This window comes from Crocodylus porosus, unplaced genomic scaffold (genome assembly GCF_001723895.1).
Source record: "Crocodylus porosus isolate Cpor-Errol unplaced genomic scaffold, CroPor_comp1, whole genome shotgun sequence".
Taxonomy (NCBI): domain Eukaryota; kingdom Metazoa; phylum Chordata; order Crocodylia; family Crocodylidae; genus Crocodylus; species Crocodylus porosus.
The window spans coordinates 15,476,490-15,494,390 of NW_017728931.1; the positions used below are offsets into that span (position 1 = coordinate 15,476,490).

Below are 17,901 nucleotides of genomic sequence, written 5' to 3' on the forward strand. Positions count from 1 at the left end.
GAAAAACTCCAAACACAATCAAAATGATGTATTCTTCCCTTAAAGTCACAGCAACATATTTTACACAGGCAACAGTGGCTTGTGGCAAACATTTGTCATTATCTGCACATGAGGATTTAGGAAAGGGCAATAATTTCTTTATCCTGCTGCAAGGAGGGCACTAGAGAGTGAACAGAAGGCAGATGGTGTCTGTGCAATGCCTTCTGCTAAAGAAAAGGTGCCATGTAGCAGCAAGGTAGATTAGAGTGTGGGCTGAACCATGGATTTCTGATGTTTTAAAAGGAATGTAACTAACTATATATTAACAACAGGATAAAATGAAGAAATTCCACTCAGAGGATGCTAATTAAATATTCCCCCTTGCCTCCTTCCTCATTCATTCTCTCCATTTCTTTCAATTGCCAGGGTCCCATGGTGACCATCACTGAAGGCAATCATCCTCTTTAACAAAAAGCACAGCACCATAGCAACCAGGACGTCAGCAGCACTGCTAGCTAGACACAGCAGGAACAGCTTCAGGTTTCCATACGAGGGTGGCCCCTAATTGGGTTTGGAGGCAAATGGGGTGGTCAGGGAAAGAATGCCACAAAATTGAAATTCGAGCTATAAAATGATGGGGACACTCTCCAGTACAATTGGTGGTGAGTGGGTTAAAGACTCCAGCTCTGAAGAACCTACAGGAAAGGCTACACTGCATTTTCATCTAGTGACTGCATTGCCTTGAAAACTGACAGAGAAACAGAAGCTAATAAAATCATCACATCACCGGTGTGACAATGGCTGTTGAATATATGCACAAATGATCAGCCAGGCAGGCAGTGTGCTGCTCTCCGTGGTGCTGAACTTCTTTTAAGAACCGAAACATTTTTGCCTTGGATTTAAAAGCAGACTGCAGAGAAATTAGCATTTGCTGCTGCAGAAGAAGACTTTTCTCCTTTCTCTGTTTTTGTCTCCTAATGATCATGGAAACCAGAGGCTGGCAGTAGGACACTGGCAAGCAGATGAGTATCCCAATCACTTGGCAGTCTCAAGATCAGACAAGGGCAGAATCTCATCCATGACTGCTGCCAATTTGCTTGAAAGGCAGGGTGAGAGGGAAGGAGGAGGAACCAGATTGCTAGATTCTGGGGGGAAAAATAGCCACATGATCCATTCCCCATGTGATGTATTCCAGGAGCTCAGAAAGCAAAGGGTGCCAACAAGCCAGCCCAGCAAAACGTCATCCTTTCTCCATCAAAGGAAAGAGACAAGCACAAATATTGCACCCTCCCTGAGAGACAAATTAATATATCTAGGCAGAGGCAGCTACTGAGCCAATATGAACATGCTTTGCAGTTTCCAGTATGAGTGGTGCCCTCCCAACAGCACTGTTAAGTGGGATTACTAATAAGAAAAAAGAACCAGGAGTGCACCTCTGGGATTATGGTTGGAAACAGGTATGTAGATTGTTGCGTACTGAACATTGAACAATGTCATGGTTAAAGGAGAGAGCTCTCCTTTTGAATATGTAAAAGGTATTCTTTTTCATTTCTTCTTTTCTTTTGTCAGAGTTTTGCTATCCTATCTTTAAAGCCTGCATGGGCTTTAACAAGAGGGTTTGATGCACTGGGTCAGGAGCTCTCTGTGGCTTGAATTTCAACCAATTATACTGAGAACAGAACAAAGCGCACAGTGCAGAATAAAGCCACCACAGGGAATGATTGATGGAAACATAAACGCTCAGCATTTTTTAAAGTCAGTTTACTTATTTATAGTTCTTTAAAAAACTGATATGATCCAGTTCAACAGGAGGAGAAATGACTTGTATGTATAACATTCTTATATCCAAGAGCTGCTTTTCTCCCTTTGCTGTTGCTTTAAAACTTGCTTTTGGATTTCTCTGTCATTTGTTGGTTATTCTTCTCCTTTCCCTGAAAATAGTAACAATTTATCTCTCTGGTCTGTGATGGGACACTGGATGGAGCTATTTAGAAAAGCCTTACAGAGTTGGACACCTGTGCGTACCTGCAGCCAATTGAGTGAGCGAGTTTTGTTGCTCTAATTCAGGATCATGGTCCCTAAGAATGCATAGCAATATTTTTAGTTTATCCATCTGGCTTTTGGCACATTGATTCTCCAGTGTTGTGGAAAGGAAGCATTCCCTTCTGCTTGCAAAAAGGCATATATGGTTTGTAGTATTACTGATTCTTCCAGAGATTTGCAGAAATAGAAATTTGAAGGCATACTTCTGAGGCCATGGGAAGGCACCTATGTAAGTGATCCCATTTTCAGCAGTCCTGGTACAACCAAGCAGCTCCCATCAAAGTAAATGTAACCTGTTGGGTACATAGCATTTTTACAAAGCTAATCTTTTATTCAGGCACCCATATGGATTGGCCAGCCAGGTTATTCACTCAATTTAAATATCTTGGACTTTTAGACATTTAGCAAGTCACTAGGTTTCTCCATGCCTCAGGTTCCTTGCTTATTAACTCTTTCTTTCCCTCCCTCCCCCCACCCAAGAGCTCCCATTCACCAGGTAGGAGACATAAACCTGAACAGGAGTGGGAGGTGGAAGGGAGGGTGCAATGAGCACTATAAACTGTAACTCCCACCAATCCCTGCACAACTGGGCTTATACAGCAGCAGTCCCCTATCCTTAGCAGCCTCTCACTTCTAGTAAGTTGTCATCAAAAATTCATTCATAATGTATAAATGTATTATTTAAAAACCACTAGAAATTACAGTAGGAAAAAAGCCCTGACCTAACAGCATTTTGGTAACTTAATGTGAGTTTTTGTATTGGTGATGATAAACAACCAAATTCCAGGCTGATGCAAACAATCATAGCTTCATTGTCCTCAATGGAATTATACCTATTCATACCAGTAGAGCATATGGTGTCCATGTCTCACTCATTTCAGATTGCAGAAGATGACTATGAAATGTAATATGTGCAACATATTGATATTTTACATAGAAAGTGCCATTCTGTACAGGAACAGTAGCCCATCCAGTCTAGTTTTGTGTCTCCAGCCATAAATAGATAGCATCCAACTCTTTCAGAGCAAGATGCAAGAACAGTGGTGTAACAACAGCTGGGCAACAGGGGCAGCTGCTCTGGGACTTTAGAGAGGGTGGAAAAAATGGCTGTCACTGACAGCCTGTCACTGCAGCCACTTGATTGTGGCAGCTACCCCAGCCACATCACTACACCTCTGTACAAAAAACCCTGCAGGAGAGGTGAATCACAAAAAAAAAACTGCAGGAAAGGTTCCCCAAATCCTCAACTTAATTTCAAAATATCTCTCCAGACAAAAGCTTCTCCTCTTGCACTGTATAAAGCTGTCTGGAAAAAAACAGCAAGCTCAGTTTCAATCTCACTTATGCCAATACAACTGTATTGACTCCAGTTAATTTACTCACAATTTACACTATAAAGACTGAGATCAGAATTAGTTCCATTTTATTTAATAAATTGAACTTATTCAGTTTTAGATCCAAAGAATTTTAGATGGAAAGACTGGACTTATTATTTCATATCTGCCTTGCTATATTATATGTGAGAAACGACAGGTTTTTGGCGATACCTTTAATTGGACCAACCATAAAGGTGGAAGAAATGTTAGACAAGCTTTCAAGCAAAAAGTGCTTTCCTCAGGTCATTGCAACCCTACTACTTGCTATCCTATACTGTAGTGTCAAGAGCTAGAAAAATAAAAGATTTTTTGTGGGGGCAGGGGAAGAAAAATGCAATGCTTGGAATAGCTGCTTGATGCATTATCTTTTATATGAGTATAGCACAGACACTTGATAAAATTAAAAATATAGAGATTTGGACTCTACTAACTGCATGGCACACAAGGGAATCAGACAAGGTCCAAAAGGAGTCCACAGGCTGTACTAGCACCGGCTTGAAACTATATCTTTCAAAGAATCACAGTTTTTATTTTAAAAGCCAGTCCCTACCTGCTATGGGTTCAAAAATACGAACCGTGTGACTAATGCAGAGAGGAGCCAGCAAAGTTCCTGGAACAACAGCGGTAAGGGGCATGACCTTCTGTGTTCAACTCAGGTTTAACTCAGAGGTCCAGTGATAATCTGAGTGTCAGTGCTGTTAACCATTTCATTCAGAAAGAAGAGGGAAGAACATAGACCTACACAACTGACTATGAGCGATGTTTCATTTGGATGCTATAGGTGGATGGCTTTTAGGAAATACCACCACTTGTAGTGCCTGAGGGATGAAAAAGGTTCCAGGAGCAAATCCAGCCCATCCTTCAGAGTAGGAATCCCTTCTCAAGAGCTGAGCTCTGTGCAGGGTGTAAGCAGTATAGGCACAGCCCACCACTATCTGACACAGCCCTGTTTCAAGACAGTTGCATTCATTCTTTGAACTCACTGAGGGATGTAGTTTGCTGCTAGTAGGCTGATTCCTGCTTATACTTTACACTTTCTGGCAGTATAAGGAACCCTAAAATTTAGTGTAAATGTAACTTACAGATACTTTACATTTCTTTACACTACCAGAAATAAGTCTAAAGCAGGCTTAGGGTGAAGTTAAACCTTATAATTAGACCATAAGTTACAACACACTGTGGGCATTTACACACTAAGGATTAATACCATTTCTTGCCTGCACAGCTCAGATTTGTCAGTAGAGAGCTGGCAAGCAGGGATATGGCTAGAAGCCAAGACACCTGTACTCTAACCCTACTCTAGATGGAGAGGGGGTATTGGGAGCAGTGCATCCTTGGATGATGATGTGCTGCAAAGTGCTCATTTTATCTCCATGAATCAGACTGAAGTTACTAACATGAACTGGGTAACATGGCCCAGAGTTAATCCTCACCTGAAGTAACATAAATTTGAGATGCTAAGAGGACTCTTTAGCATGAGTTAACAAGCTTTAACATGCAGATGCTCATGTTTTAAGTGCCCTTCGTGGGTCTAAGTGTAAATGTAACTTCATCTTAAGTGTTAAATAGAAAAGCCTAGGCATTTACACCAATCTAAAAACAAACACACAAAGAGAAAAACTGTCAATCTACCACAGGATCTCTGGGCTCCGCCATCCCTCTGCTTATCCTCCAACCAATACAGAAGGTCCTGTTGATCACAATGGCTCTGATTCTATTAAGAACATTCAGTAAATGTCTTCAAATAATTTCCCATTTTGATGCAGCAAGTTGTTTCTATGGTTCATACGATTGGCAACAAGTCCACACAAAATATACCATTACTCAGCACATTAGGTTAGTTCGGAGTTAATTTCACATAGCTCCTACCATAAACATCTTATCTTCTGTATGAATAAGCTATGTTATATGTCTCATGACACCTGAAGATCCACTTATCATCTTGGTATTTTTGACAACATAAATATGCATACAGAGTTGCATTTCATTACAGAAATTATTCTTAGGTGCTAAATAAAGCCCCCAGGTTTTAAATGGAGCCTTAATAAGATCCTCCACACAGTGTGTGTGTGTGTGTGTATGTGTAGTGAGGGAGGGAGGGAAGGAGAGAGAGAGAGTGTGTGTGTGTGGTCATAGGGTGAGTCCCACAGACACACCCCATCATACACATGCACCTACACCCCTCCTTGCAATGCCATACATGGAGAACCCCACACCCATACTCTGTCATACAACCCAGCCACACTTGCCCCCACATAAATCCCCCCACAAACGCCATACCTACCCACACCCCTCACCTGCATGCTCCCTCAGCCTACACTCACACCCCCACACCCTCTCCCGCACCCACATACCCACACCTAACAGCCCCACACAAATCTATCCCCATGACCCCCAATCCCCCACAATATACAAAAGTAAGACTTAATTTTAAGATGTTCTTTAATCACCTATGTACACTACACAAACACATGTAAATCAAAAATATTTTTAAATCAAATTAATTAATACTGTAGATGTTCAATTTTTAGAATATAATTTAGGATTTTTCTGGGTCTGAGATGGCAAAACCCCTTGCTGAAAGGAGTACTCCTGGGGGCAAGGGGAGGTACTTCTGGTGGCAAAGGTTGAGGGTTAGGGCATGGGACTTCTGGTCCCAAGATGGTTACCAGGGGGCAGGGCTACCCATGTAGCACTTGACAGCTTGCCAAAACTCAGTAAGTGGCCCTCCAGCCAAAGCAATTGCCTGCTCCTGCATCTAATGCTACAGTTCTTAGGAAATCAAGGAAATCACTCTCAACACGTGTCTGGGTAACAGAGGAAATTTTGCCGCTTTGATGTCTTCTGCTGGCCAATTTTGGTGCATCCAAAGCAGTTGTGTATGTCCAACTAGGAAAGTAAGCTGAAGAAATGGGATTTAATAGGGTGGGAACAGCCCACAATATTTGTTAGTCCTACCACCATCTGCTTGTATGGCCACTGTTCTTTTATTGACCACATTTTAAAAAATTTGCTCAAGACTATGTAACCTAAACACTCGTACACAGTATCCAGGCAACAACAACAAAAATTTCCAGCAGGGCAGAGAAGTCTGAAATAATGTGGCTGCACTGGCTATTTTAGGAGAATCACCTGTGTGTGATATCAAGAAGCTGACTGGATGGATATTGTCATTTCTGATGTTCAAAAAGCTATTATTTCAAAATTATTTATTCAGATGTTTGGGTACCTGAAGGAAGGAAAATCCCCCCAAATATTTCATGCTCAAAAAAGAGGAAATAGTGGAAACGGTCTATAAATAAGACCCCTGATGGATTGAAGGAGGAATCTTCATTAACAGCCAGCACAGTAAACAAGCAGACCATGGACACTACTATGTTTCTGGAGTAAATCCTATTTTTGATTACTTATGTGGTCTTTTCTATATTCCAGTCACTTTATAGCCAAGCTTTTCAAAACTGATTAAGGATTCAGGGCTGTCTTTGCCCTTTGTCCTGTGGTCCACACCACCAAAACATAAACCCCTTGCAACTGAAAAAGTAGCATGTTCATTTTTGGGGCCAGCTCCTCTGGCTAAAACTTTGCCCTTTGCAATTAGCTGTTCTTGACATTTATATCTTGCTGTAATGGGAGTAGTAGGGGGAGAGGGGAAAGACAGAAAAACAGAGAAGCTTAATGATGAAGAAAATATTCAAGTCACTATGGCTATTTCCAGCCACTCCACATAAAAAAAATCTTGGTTTATGCTATAGTAATATCCTTACCCAGCAAATATGCTTAACATAATTATTGGACATTGAGTATATGCCTAGCATTTATTAAAATTAACCTGGTCTCCTGCTCTAATGACCTCATCCTTCAGTAAGCTAGTTCTTTACAAGCAAGTCTAAAACATACTGATCTGTATTGTCAGTCCAGCTTACATTGCAACCTGTTTTACATTAAATGGCAACTGGATAAAATATAGACAGAGGTTGAGAGGAAGGCCAGAGACCTAAATCTTCACAATCCCAAAGCTACAGTCATAGCTCCTCCTGAGTCCTCTCTCTCACTTGTATTCTAGAATAAGAGCTGCCACAGAGGGAAGTGATCAGGAATGTTATATCAAGAATGATCAGGAATGTTATATCTATCCTGGACTAGCTACCTGCATAGGCAGACCCTAATAGGTGACTGTCCAACTGCATTGTATGTAACTGTACAGAATACATCTGCTACTATATGATCATGACACAGATCATATCCAATGTAACATTGCTTCTATCATTTTACTTGGGAGATAATTGGGTACTACCGTTGCCCTTCCTGGCAGCAGCCACTCACACCAGAATTAGTTGCATTGCATTGGTGATGTGTGCTGCAAAATGTCAGGTCCTTCCAGACAGTAAGTATTATAGTAATTTTATGTTTGGCAATTTTTGTTGGTCAGGGAGCAGCCACAAATATAGGTCCACACCAAAAGTTTCCAGCTCCATTTGGGGGAATAAGAATTAATGGATCCTGGCACTTGTTCAATTTGCTTTTCTCCTTTCCCACCTACAAAGCAATTTCTTGCTATTCTCCAGTCTTTGAGGACACCTATCAGACAGTTTTTTGTGTCTTGGGCCAAACAGCTCTTCCTTCTCTGCTGTGCCTACTGGTGAAGTCCTGCTTAATCTTACTCATTTAAAAGGTGCATCCATGACTACACCACATTTGGTTGTAAACAGCTTCTTTGTAATAGTGGTACTCCATGTATCAATGCAGAAAGCAACAGAGTTGCCTGCTGTGTGAATATCAGGACCCAGAATGCTTAGGGATGACACAGCACTGGATTGGATATGCTCTCTTGATGGCTTTTGCCCAAACAGATGTTTCTGACATATTTGGCTCACTAGGGAGATAAGAGTGGTTTTCATGGACAGAGAATTTTTTAAGGCCAGAAAGAACAATTAAGTCGCCTGGTTTGACCTCTTGGGTAACAACAGACTACAGAATTTCATTTCTCTTGTATTAAGCCCAATATCTTGCACAGTTAGTTGCTAGGCACAGTTGAACGTAGCACTTTTGGGCAAAGAGGAAGGGGAAAGGATATTAGTCTGAAGCATTCTTCTTCAGCTGGTTAACTAGATCCCACTTTGTAGCATTATCCTATTACAGTTTATACTAACATGCAATTTAGTGGGCTGTGCTGCCAGTGCTTATCGCTGCTCTGCCAGGAAAAAGTGGGCAAAAAATAGCCAATATTGCTGCCAAAAGGGATTTTCCCTCCAGCCTGGGAGGATGTTTTGAGGGTGTAAATCCACTATAGCGGTTCCTTCACTTCTCACTTTGACTAGGGTATATGGTGGAGCTGCTGCTGCGTTGGGTGCTGGGGATTCCTGGTTAAGGAACTGGCAGCTCAGGAAATGCAAACATATAAAGGACCCCATCCTGAGATGTGACTTAATCCCACAGAGCCATCTTGGCCATTGTGTCAATGGCTAATCAGAAAATTATGTGCACCATAGCTGAAGGTGTTGTAGATTTTAACAGTCCAACAGACAATATAGGCCTTTTTTGATGGCACCTTGTCCAGAGCTGCCTCCTTAACACTGCAACATATGCAATCAAAAGCCTTTTGAATGTCTTAATTTCAGTCAAATGGTCCTCAACCTGAGCTGAAATATTGTCATTCCCTGAACTAGCCAGGAGAAGTCAAGTGACTTTTGGCTTGTGTCAGTGACTCCAGAAATGCCTGTCTCCCTTCAAGATCCATATGGAATCAGTGCCCCAACAAAGCAGTAGGGGTACTGCAATGCTGATGTTGCCACTTTCCTTGTGAAATATGAAATCCAGGCCGTGGCCACTTGATGTCATAAAATATTTCAGGGCTCTTTTTTTCAGGATTATCTGTTTTGGCATGGTGCCTTTAGCTAAATCCCAAATTGGGCAATTTAATTCTGTCCAGCTAAACTTTACCCCTTTGTTTTAGCTAAAGAAGTCATGACCTATTCCCTCCTGAAAAGGTATGCTCTGTAACTAGCAGAGAATAACTGCTGTGGCTTGATCCCAGAAATGGCTCCATTTCCAAGGCATGGTGTAGGGATAGGGGTGCAGGAGGGGTTCAGCCCCCTGCAATGCATCTGGGCCTCCAGGCAAATGAAAAAATCTATCTGCAAAAGTAAGCAGTTATTATTAAGTTCAATTTTATACTTAGCATTGAAGGTTGAACCATGACCATTGCAACAATGCTCAGTATAGCTTTGTGAATGACTGGCAGCCCAACCCTGCAAAATGCTGGGCACCCTCCCATCCTGCTATTTTCAATACACTTCTACAGCATTCAACACCTCACAGTATCAAGCCCCCTCTGCAAATCTAATCCACCCTCTTCATTAAGGCACTTAAGCAGGGGTTTGCTATGAAGTGGGGAAAATATGAGGTCTGCCTAGCTCTAGCAGAACTCAGAAAGATGCTTGAGAGAAAGGGCAACAAGTCACTGACATGGATGAATTCTGATACTGAAGTCAAATGCAGACTATTCTAATGATCAGTTCAGGCAACTATAAACTGGTGGGCTGATTTCTAATGTAGACTCTAAAACACAGAAAATCATTTATCACAGCTCAAAACCAGACACTGCTTTTCTATTTTTTCCCAGTTTGAAATAGCTGTCAGCTACTCAAGAAATCTCAGGTTTTCAGTGATTATATTCTATGTGCAACAGCTGACTGCACCAGCCAGTAACCCAGTCATATACCTACAGGATTTTCCAGCGGAGACAAGCGTATTCTCCACTCACTCTCTTTTTCCTAAGCAGAGTCACGACATACAATTGAGGACAGAGTGCTGGTCTGGGCAGTGCTCCAGAAATGTCAGGTGTGTGTTTTGATAAGTAGAATGCAGATCCCTGAAAAGGTCAGTGCACATCTTTAGGATTTCATTCAAATGCCGTGTGTGACTACACATATTACCCTCCCTCACAGCTCTCAGCTGGATAGCCTGCCTCATTAGTTCTAGCTGCAAAAATTCACATGTCCTACTTTGGAGTCCCTGATTATACTCAAAATATCAGCGTTCATGCACAGTGCTCTCATAACACACAGTACTCAAAGATGCCTACATTTCCTACTGAATAAAAAGGAATAAGCAAAATCAAAGGAAGGATACTATGAGCAAGAGACAAAGCATGTCTCTCTTGCTGCCCCTAAACACATTTTCCTCCTATTCCTCCTTTTTCTCTTATTCTTCCATACATACAAAGGTCCTATGGCTGATTACAGAACTATTTTCAACTCCCATTTGTGTTGCCAGATCATCCTCAAGTAAGATGACTGAGGGAAGAAGAAGAACTAGGGGCAGGAACTTGGTGAAGGTAGGCAAGGCCAGGGTGTCCAGGTGGTCCCTTCAAGTACCATTGACTCCAGTTGCTGAAGAATGTAGTGTAGCCCAATATTTGATCACTGTCAGTTTCTCACTCAGACTGTCCTCCGTTTATTAACCCTATTTATAGTCTCAGGCTCTTTCCCCAGTACCACTCACTATCTCAGCACATCACCCAGCCATACACATCCCTATTTCTCCTGTCACTCACAGTACTCCATTTACTCTCCTTCAGGAGTAAAAGGTAGAATCATCTGTTTTTCTCCCAAAGGGGAGTGGAAGCAATAGGAATCTTCTCCCTTAAGTCTTTACAGGAAGCAGAAGCATCTCCTCAGCCAAGGAGAGTGGAAAGAGGAGTCTTTTCTCCCTGACCCCTGAGAGGGATCTAGGTAACCAGCCCTGTACAGGCCCTGGCAGATCAGCATTTATACCTCGTGTTCTCTTTTACCCCTCCCTAAACATGCTATGAAACAAAAAAATCAATTCAGACACTTCTGGATGCTATTCGCACAACTCTGCAAACTGCAGTTTAAAAAATGCTAGCAAGAAGGAGTGGGCTGGGCAGCCTACAGCCAAGGGAGTTAGGAGGAGTGAGTCTATGGACGGTTTATGAACAAAATACCAAGTGTGGAGCATTCAGCATTTGTTGTGTTTACTAGCCACTGTCTCCTCTGTGATGGTCTCATTACTGTAGCTTTCTATGCACTCAGGTCCAAACTTCAATCCCATTGACATTAGCATAGCAAAGCTCCTATTGGTTTTACTGATAGTAGGATTATGGCCTATAATATACTGATTAGGGAAGATTTAGGACACAATGAGAAAACATAATGTAACTTCCCCCATCTTTGAATATCAGAAATGACTCCTTGTAATCCAGGCCATAAAACCCTTACCATCTGTGCATCATAAAGTCTAGCTCACCAGTAGGGTCATTTAGAAATATCTCACCTAATCAATACCCAACCAGAACAGTGATTTCAGGCACTGATTGCCTTGATCTTTACCTATGTCACACTAGATCTGGGAGGGGAAAGGCCAGGGGAGGAAGTATTGTTCATGTTTAGTTGGTTTTGTTTTTTGAAGACTGCCATATTTGGCTTAACTACAGTCTTTGGGCTTGATGTAAGCTGAAAATTAAAGGCCTCTGCAGGCTAATCTGCACCCCAGTGGGGTGTCCTGACCAAGATGGACCTAAATATACCCTGGCCGTGCCCCAACCACCCAGGCCCGTACCCCAGTGTGGCAGTCCTAGACTCATCCCTAGCAGCCATTCTCAAGCACACCAAAGAATACAGGCTCAAGAGGTACACCTGCAGAAACCTTTGTCAGCAAATGTAAGGTTCAGCACATGCCTGCATTTACGGGGAGCAGGGTGTGTTCAGACCCAGCCTGGCCAAGACGTACCATCACCACAGTGTAGTCAAGCCCTGAGAGGCAGGAGGTCAGGTGAGATTATCAAATGATTCTTTTTGGATTTAAATTTCTCTGACAGAAAATAAATTCAGACTAAGTTTTCCCCCTGTGCACTTTTCAGCAATAATCTTCCTGCTTCTCTTTCTGCAGAACTTGAGTAGAAAACATGACTATGGTGTTGGCCCATGGTATGGATAACAACAAAGCTGCTTTTGTTCTCCCTACATTATTGCTACCACTGCAGAATATCAGCTACACTGAAACCTCCACGCCTCTGGCAAGCCATGAAATGAGAGATTCATCCAAGGAGCACAGGCCAGAGAGGAACAATACAGTTTTGCATTATGAACTGAGGCCAGGGGAAATAGTAGCTGCCAGCCTAGTTTTTGGAGCACTGTGGCTGTTTTCTGTCTTTGGGAACTCCCTGGTTTGCTTAGTGATCCACAGGAGCAGGAGGACTCAGTCTACCACCAACTACTTTGTGGTCTCCATGGCTTGTGCTGACCTTCTCATTACTGTGGCAAGTGCTCCATTTGCACTGCTCCAGTTCACCTCCGGCAGGTGGATGCTTGGAAACGTTATGTGCAAGCTAGTGAGATATTTTCAGTACCTCACCCCTGGAGTACAGATCTACGTGCTGCTCTCTATCTGCGTAGATAGGTTCTACACAATTGTCTACCCATTAAGTTTCAAAGTATCCAGAGAAAAAGCCAAGAAAATGATTGCAGCATCTTGGGTCTTTGAGGCTGCTTTTGTATCCCCAGCTTTCTTTTTTTATGGCTCCAGCTGGGACAATCATTGCAACTTTTTTCTCCCTTATTCTTGGGATGGAACTATCTTCAGCATCATGCATTTCCTGGTGGGGTTTTTGATTCCTTCCATTCTCATCATCCTGTTTTACCAAAAGGTCATCAAGTACATTTGGAGAATAGGTACTGATGGCAGAACAGTCCGGAGGACCATGAATATTGTTCCAAGGACAAAAGTGAAAACCATCAAGATGTTCCTGATGTTGAATTTAGTGTTCCTATTGACCTGGCTCCCCTTTTATGTGGTGCAGCTGTGGCATCCCCAAGAGACAGACTGCAGAAAGAGTTCCTTGGTTTTCATGGCTATCACTTGGATATCCTTTAGTTCTTCAGCCTCCAAACCTACCTTGTACTCTGTGTATAATGCAAACTTCAGGAGGGGGATGAAAGAAACATTCTGCATGTCCTCCATGAAATGCTACCGAAGCAACGCGTACACCATCACTACCAGTTCAAGGATAGCCAAAAAAAATTATGTTGGAATCTCAGAAATCCCAGTGCCGGCCAAAACAGTGACCAAAGATTCAATCTATGACTCATTTGACAGAGAAGCAAAGGAAAAAAAACTTGCTTGGCCTATCAATTCAAACCCACCAAATACATTTGTTTGATTGATTTAGTTGTTTTGAATAATTATTATGCACCACAAAATCAAAGATCTTTATCTCTTTTTTTGGAACAGATGTATATTTACATATTTTGGCATACAACTGTTAGGGAGAAAAAGATGCTTTATTTTATTAAATGCATTAATTTTGTTGTATACAGTATTTTTATTTAGTTACACTCTGCTTTTTGGAACAATTAGACTCATGGAACAATCTTTTAAAAAAATCTCACACTATCCGCATGTAAATGAAAGAAAAAACACTTTTTTCAACTGTATAATGGCCACTACATATAAAAATGTAAACCCACTGAGTCCACATTGGCTCCCTTTGTTACTACCCTGCTGAGGTGTTGGATTGTATCTTTTGAAATTAACTGCTCCACTTGAAGTTAATGATAAAACACCTTTCAGTGGGAACAGCAGCTCAAGCTGGGGCTGAATGTATTTGAATATCCCACCTGGTATCTGTCATGGTCTCCTGTACAGGAACTCCCTTATCTTGTCACTTTTGTCTGACTTAACATTCATAAGGCTACACTGACACTGCAGTCAAATGTGGAGATGTGCCTGAGCTAGCTTTAGTCTAGCTGTTGCCTCACAGGTGTCACTACTGTGAAGACACTGAGTCCTCACTTCATAGGCATACCCTATGCTGATTCATCTTCACAACTGTCAGATTACAGCATCTGCCTACACTTGCTGTAATCACACCCCTGACAGCAGTGTAGATGTAGCCCATGAAACATTTTTCCCTTCATCTTGAACAATGGCAGAAGTACAAAACTAAATCTGCAACTTACAAAGACTTACAAATGTACAAAGACTTTTCACACAAGTTCATTATAACTGATCATATGGATAAGGCAGAAGGCAGGGCCAGGTGATACCTGAGAGACTAAGGGGTTCAGAGAGACATGAGCTTTTGTAGGTGACAGCCTACTTTGTCAGATGCTATGAAAAGTTACGGGTAAGATTTCTATGGGTAAAATGAGGTTCTTTAAGATACGGACTCAGTCCTTATGTACCTCAGAGGAACCAGCATTTAAATTGAGGCTTTGAAAAAAAAGATAAAAGATGCGCACAGGAACTTGTGTCACATGTGTGAGCTCCGTGGGGTGGTGTGACAGGGTTTACACCCCCACATGACAAAGGAAGGCTGAGATAGGAACCAACCCCAAAGCAAATGATAAAAGAACAGCCTGGTCAGTTGAAAGGTGGAGCTTTCATGTTGAAAGGAGCTTTAGGCTGATACCTTGGAGGCGGAGCTGCCCAAAAGAGAGGGCATATGGAAGGAACATATGCAAGAGGAAGAGGAGAATTAGTGCTTTCCCTTCCACAGACAGGCTCTGTCTCTTTACCATGCCTCTGTGCAGCATCTTGCCTAGTAAGGCCCTGACCTAGTGGAGTCACTAGGTGCTACTATAAACCAAGTGATTATTAAAAAGACTCGACAGCTAGCCTCAGGCACTCATGATATTTTCTGTAAGTGTTTTAAAACCAAATTCCACAACCCAGTAAAGTTTTACAAATGTGTGTTGCCTTTAAGGTACGACAAGAATTGTCCAAATACATCAAAGCCATCTTTCTTTTTCTCTCCCTTGATTCTCTGCCATCAAAGGCAATAGATATTGCCAAATAATATGATTACTAATAAGAACTGTCACATTTTTCACCAGCTTCTATTACTATTGTCAGTGTAAAACCAGAGTAAGCTGGCATTCCCCTTTTGATCAAAACAGCCTCTTGGCTTATGTGCAGGGAGGAAGAACCATAGCTGTGCTCCTTATCTATCCCCAAGGATATAGTAGTCCCAGCAATGCAAAAACCCCACAGCATTGCATTCAGGGAGCATTTGCCATCACGTTTTAGCTGCTTGCTGGATAGGAGCACTGGAGAAGGGCTCCCTGGTTCCCCCTTCCCTGCTATGGCACCAACACAGGGACAGATGTTATATAATATGTACCTACTAGAATTGTTACAAGAAACAACTGTCAACGTAGGCTTCACAATGGATAAACATGGCTCCTGCTTATCCTTCTGTAAATGCAGGGAACAGAAGATGTACGTTTGTCACAAAGCAACCAAGTAGTGCTCCTGGGACAAGCTGAAATGAAAGAGCTGTGCCTCCCCAGAAAACAGGAAGAGGCTTTTTTTGCCTTTAGCAGAGAAGGGGAGTGACAGTCCCTTGCTCTCTCTTCCATTATACCCCAGATTCAAATTAATGGTCATTCTGTTCCAGCATCTGGTCTATGACAAACTGGATAATTCAGAGGAAAATGTAAATGGGCCCTGTCCTCTAAGTACTACTCTAGCATGTCATTTCTGGAGGTGGCTACCCACAATGGCCTTAGGAGCTGTGCCAGCACCTGTAGCAATACAGGCAAGTCAGCATGACAAAAATATAAAGTGCAGCTTGATCAAGCCTAGCTCTTTTTATTTCAAGGTCCCAAACTGCAGGCCCAATTCCTTAATCCTTATTCTGTTGTAAGGATATATAGCTGACTGCATATGCACCAAATGCAAGACTAGACCCTGTGTTAAGTCAGTATAATATATAAATAAATTTATAGACTCACACACACAGGCACATCCAACTTGCAAAATGCAATGCCCAAGTTTGGAAATTTAATGACTTCTACTGTCTACTGACAGCATCCAATGAAGTGAGCTCAGGCTGATGATAGTTCATGCTATATACATGTGTGATTTTGTCTATAAGGTGCAAATCTACCCTGCCTTCTACTGTCTAACCAAGCAGACATAATTTTAGGCATTTCCCTTTTCCAATTATGCATAAATAACCACTTGGTGGCACTGTGGACACTGGGCAAATATGTCCTGCTGTTGTTTGTAATGCTTGTCACAGCTGTGGTGCCAGCTAATTGCCAGTTTCATAGCAACAATGCCAAAAAAGAACTGTTTAAATATCAAAGATATCAAAAGGCAGCTGCAGCCATAAAGGAGAAGCTGATTAATTTATCCTTGTGAACAAAATACAGAATGAAGTGCAAGTTCTGGGTGAAATTCCAAAACAATATCCCTAACAGTCTGCAGATGGTTTCAATTTCTAACCAAAATACTAAGAACACATTCTAGAAACATAAGCACGTAAGATACTTAGTTGCTACCTCAGTCCAATCAACCTTACATTTGAGCTTAACGAAATGGACAGATGAGTCTCAGGTCTGTTGACTGAAGGACTTACCTGTCAAATGAATTTCTTCTATGTACATGCTGGAAGACTTGATAATTCTCATGTGAACAAACCCTCAGTCATCCCATGGATGACAAGACTGGAGTCACAAAAAATCTGGAGGACAGTAAGCATGAAGGTTGAAGGAAAAGTATTTTTTTGCTTGATGTACACATAAGCAGCATAGCAGAGAACTTGACTGTGTTGAACACCAAGTTAATAAATATAATATATGCTAATGAGCATAATGTAATATTTATTACATTGCATCCCTGGAGAATGTGAATAATTACCATAGGTTTGTCCACACAGAGGTAGTGGCAACTCCTGACAAGGGGACAGCCAAGCCTCAGCTACCCTTCTCCACAGACGCACTCCAAACCTGGAAGCTCAAGGAGGCCACCTAGCAAGCCCAAGAGTGACTTCACTGGTGAACTTCCATATTTGGCTTGGACCTGCAGGTGAGCAGGTCCAGCCTGTCTGGGATTTGCTGCTGCTCTTCATCTAGACAAGCTATAGAGCTCTCCAGGAGGGATATAACACAGACAATAGCAGTACAAGCTTCCCTCACCTTCCCTATTGTCCTGCTTCAACCGTGAACTGAAGAGTTTAATTGTATTCACAAAAGGGTATTCAATTCCCCCTGGCCAATCCACCAAGATCTGAAACAGACATTTTTCCCTTCTATAGAATTTCATTTGGAGAAATGCCCCACTGCACTCAACAGACTTACAGTGGAGCAAAACCAGAGCAAGCAAAAAAACCAAGCTTTAAGATTTTAGGCAGAGGCTCATGGTAAAATCCTAGCCCCTACTGAAGACAGTGACAATGCTTTTCTGGGTTTTCAGTTGGAGGCAGGACTGCACACCCAAATTTAAAAATAAATTTTATTAATCAGAGAATGGCCTTTGGTCACAGATACACTAAATCTCTGGGGCTCACAAAAGCCTGAGCTGCACCATTCCTAAGTTCTAGCCAGACAACATACCTAGCTTCTAACCAGCATTTTTTCCAACCATAGATCACAAAGCACTTCACTGAAAATGTCAGGATCATTATCCCCATTTTACAGATGAGGAAACTGAGAGGTAAAGGGACTTGCCCAACTCCTCCCAACAGGCCAGTGACAGA

The 17,901-nt window shown here is 42.0% G+C and overlaps 1 protein-coding gene across 1 annotated transcript; it reads left to right on the forward strand.

Moving 5' to 3' along the window:
- Positions 1-509: 509 nt before the first annotated feature.
- On the forward strand, positions 510-13,846 carry GPR19 (G protein-coupled receptor 19). Its single transcript, XM_019544255.1, has 2 exons — positions 510-1,436; positions 12,309-13,846. Exon 2 carries the CDS (start codon positions 12,325-12,327, stop codon positions 13,576-13,578), a length of 1,254 nt encoding a protein of 417 aa, XP_019399800.1. The 5' UTR covers positions 510-1,436; positions 12,309-12,324; the 3' UTR covers positions 13,579-13,846.
- Positions 13,847-17,901: the final 4,055 nt, after the last annotated feature.

What these genes read in the sequence shown, in the direction of transcription:
- GPR19 (XM_019544255.1), top strand. Translation starts at nt 12,325, where the DNA reads ATGACTATGGTGTTGGCCCATGGTATGGATAACAACAAAGCTGCTTTT.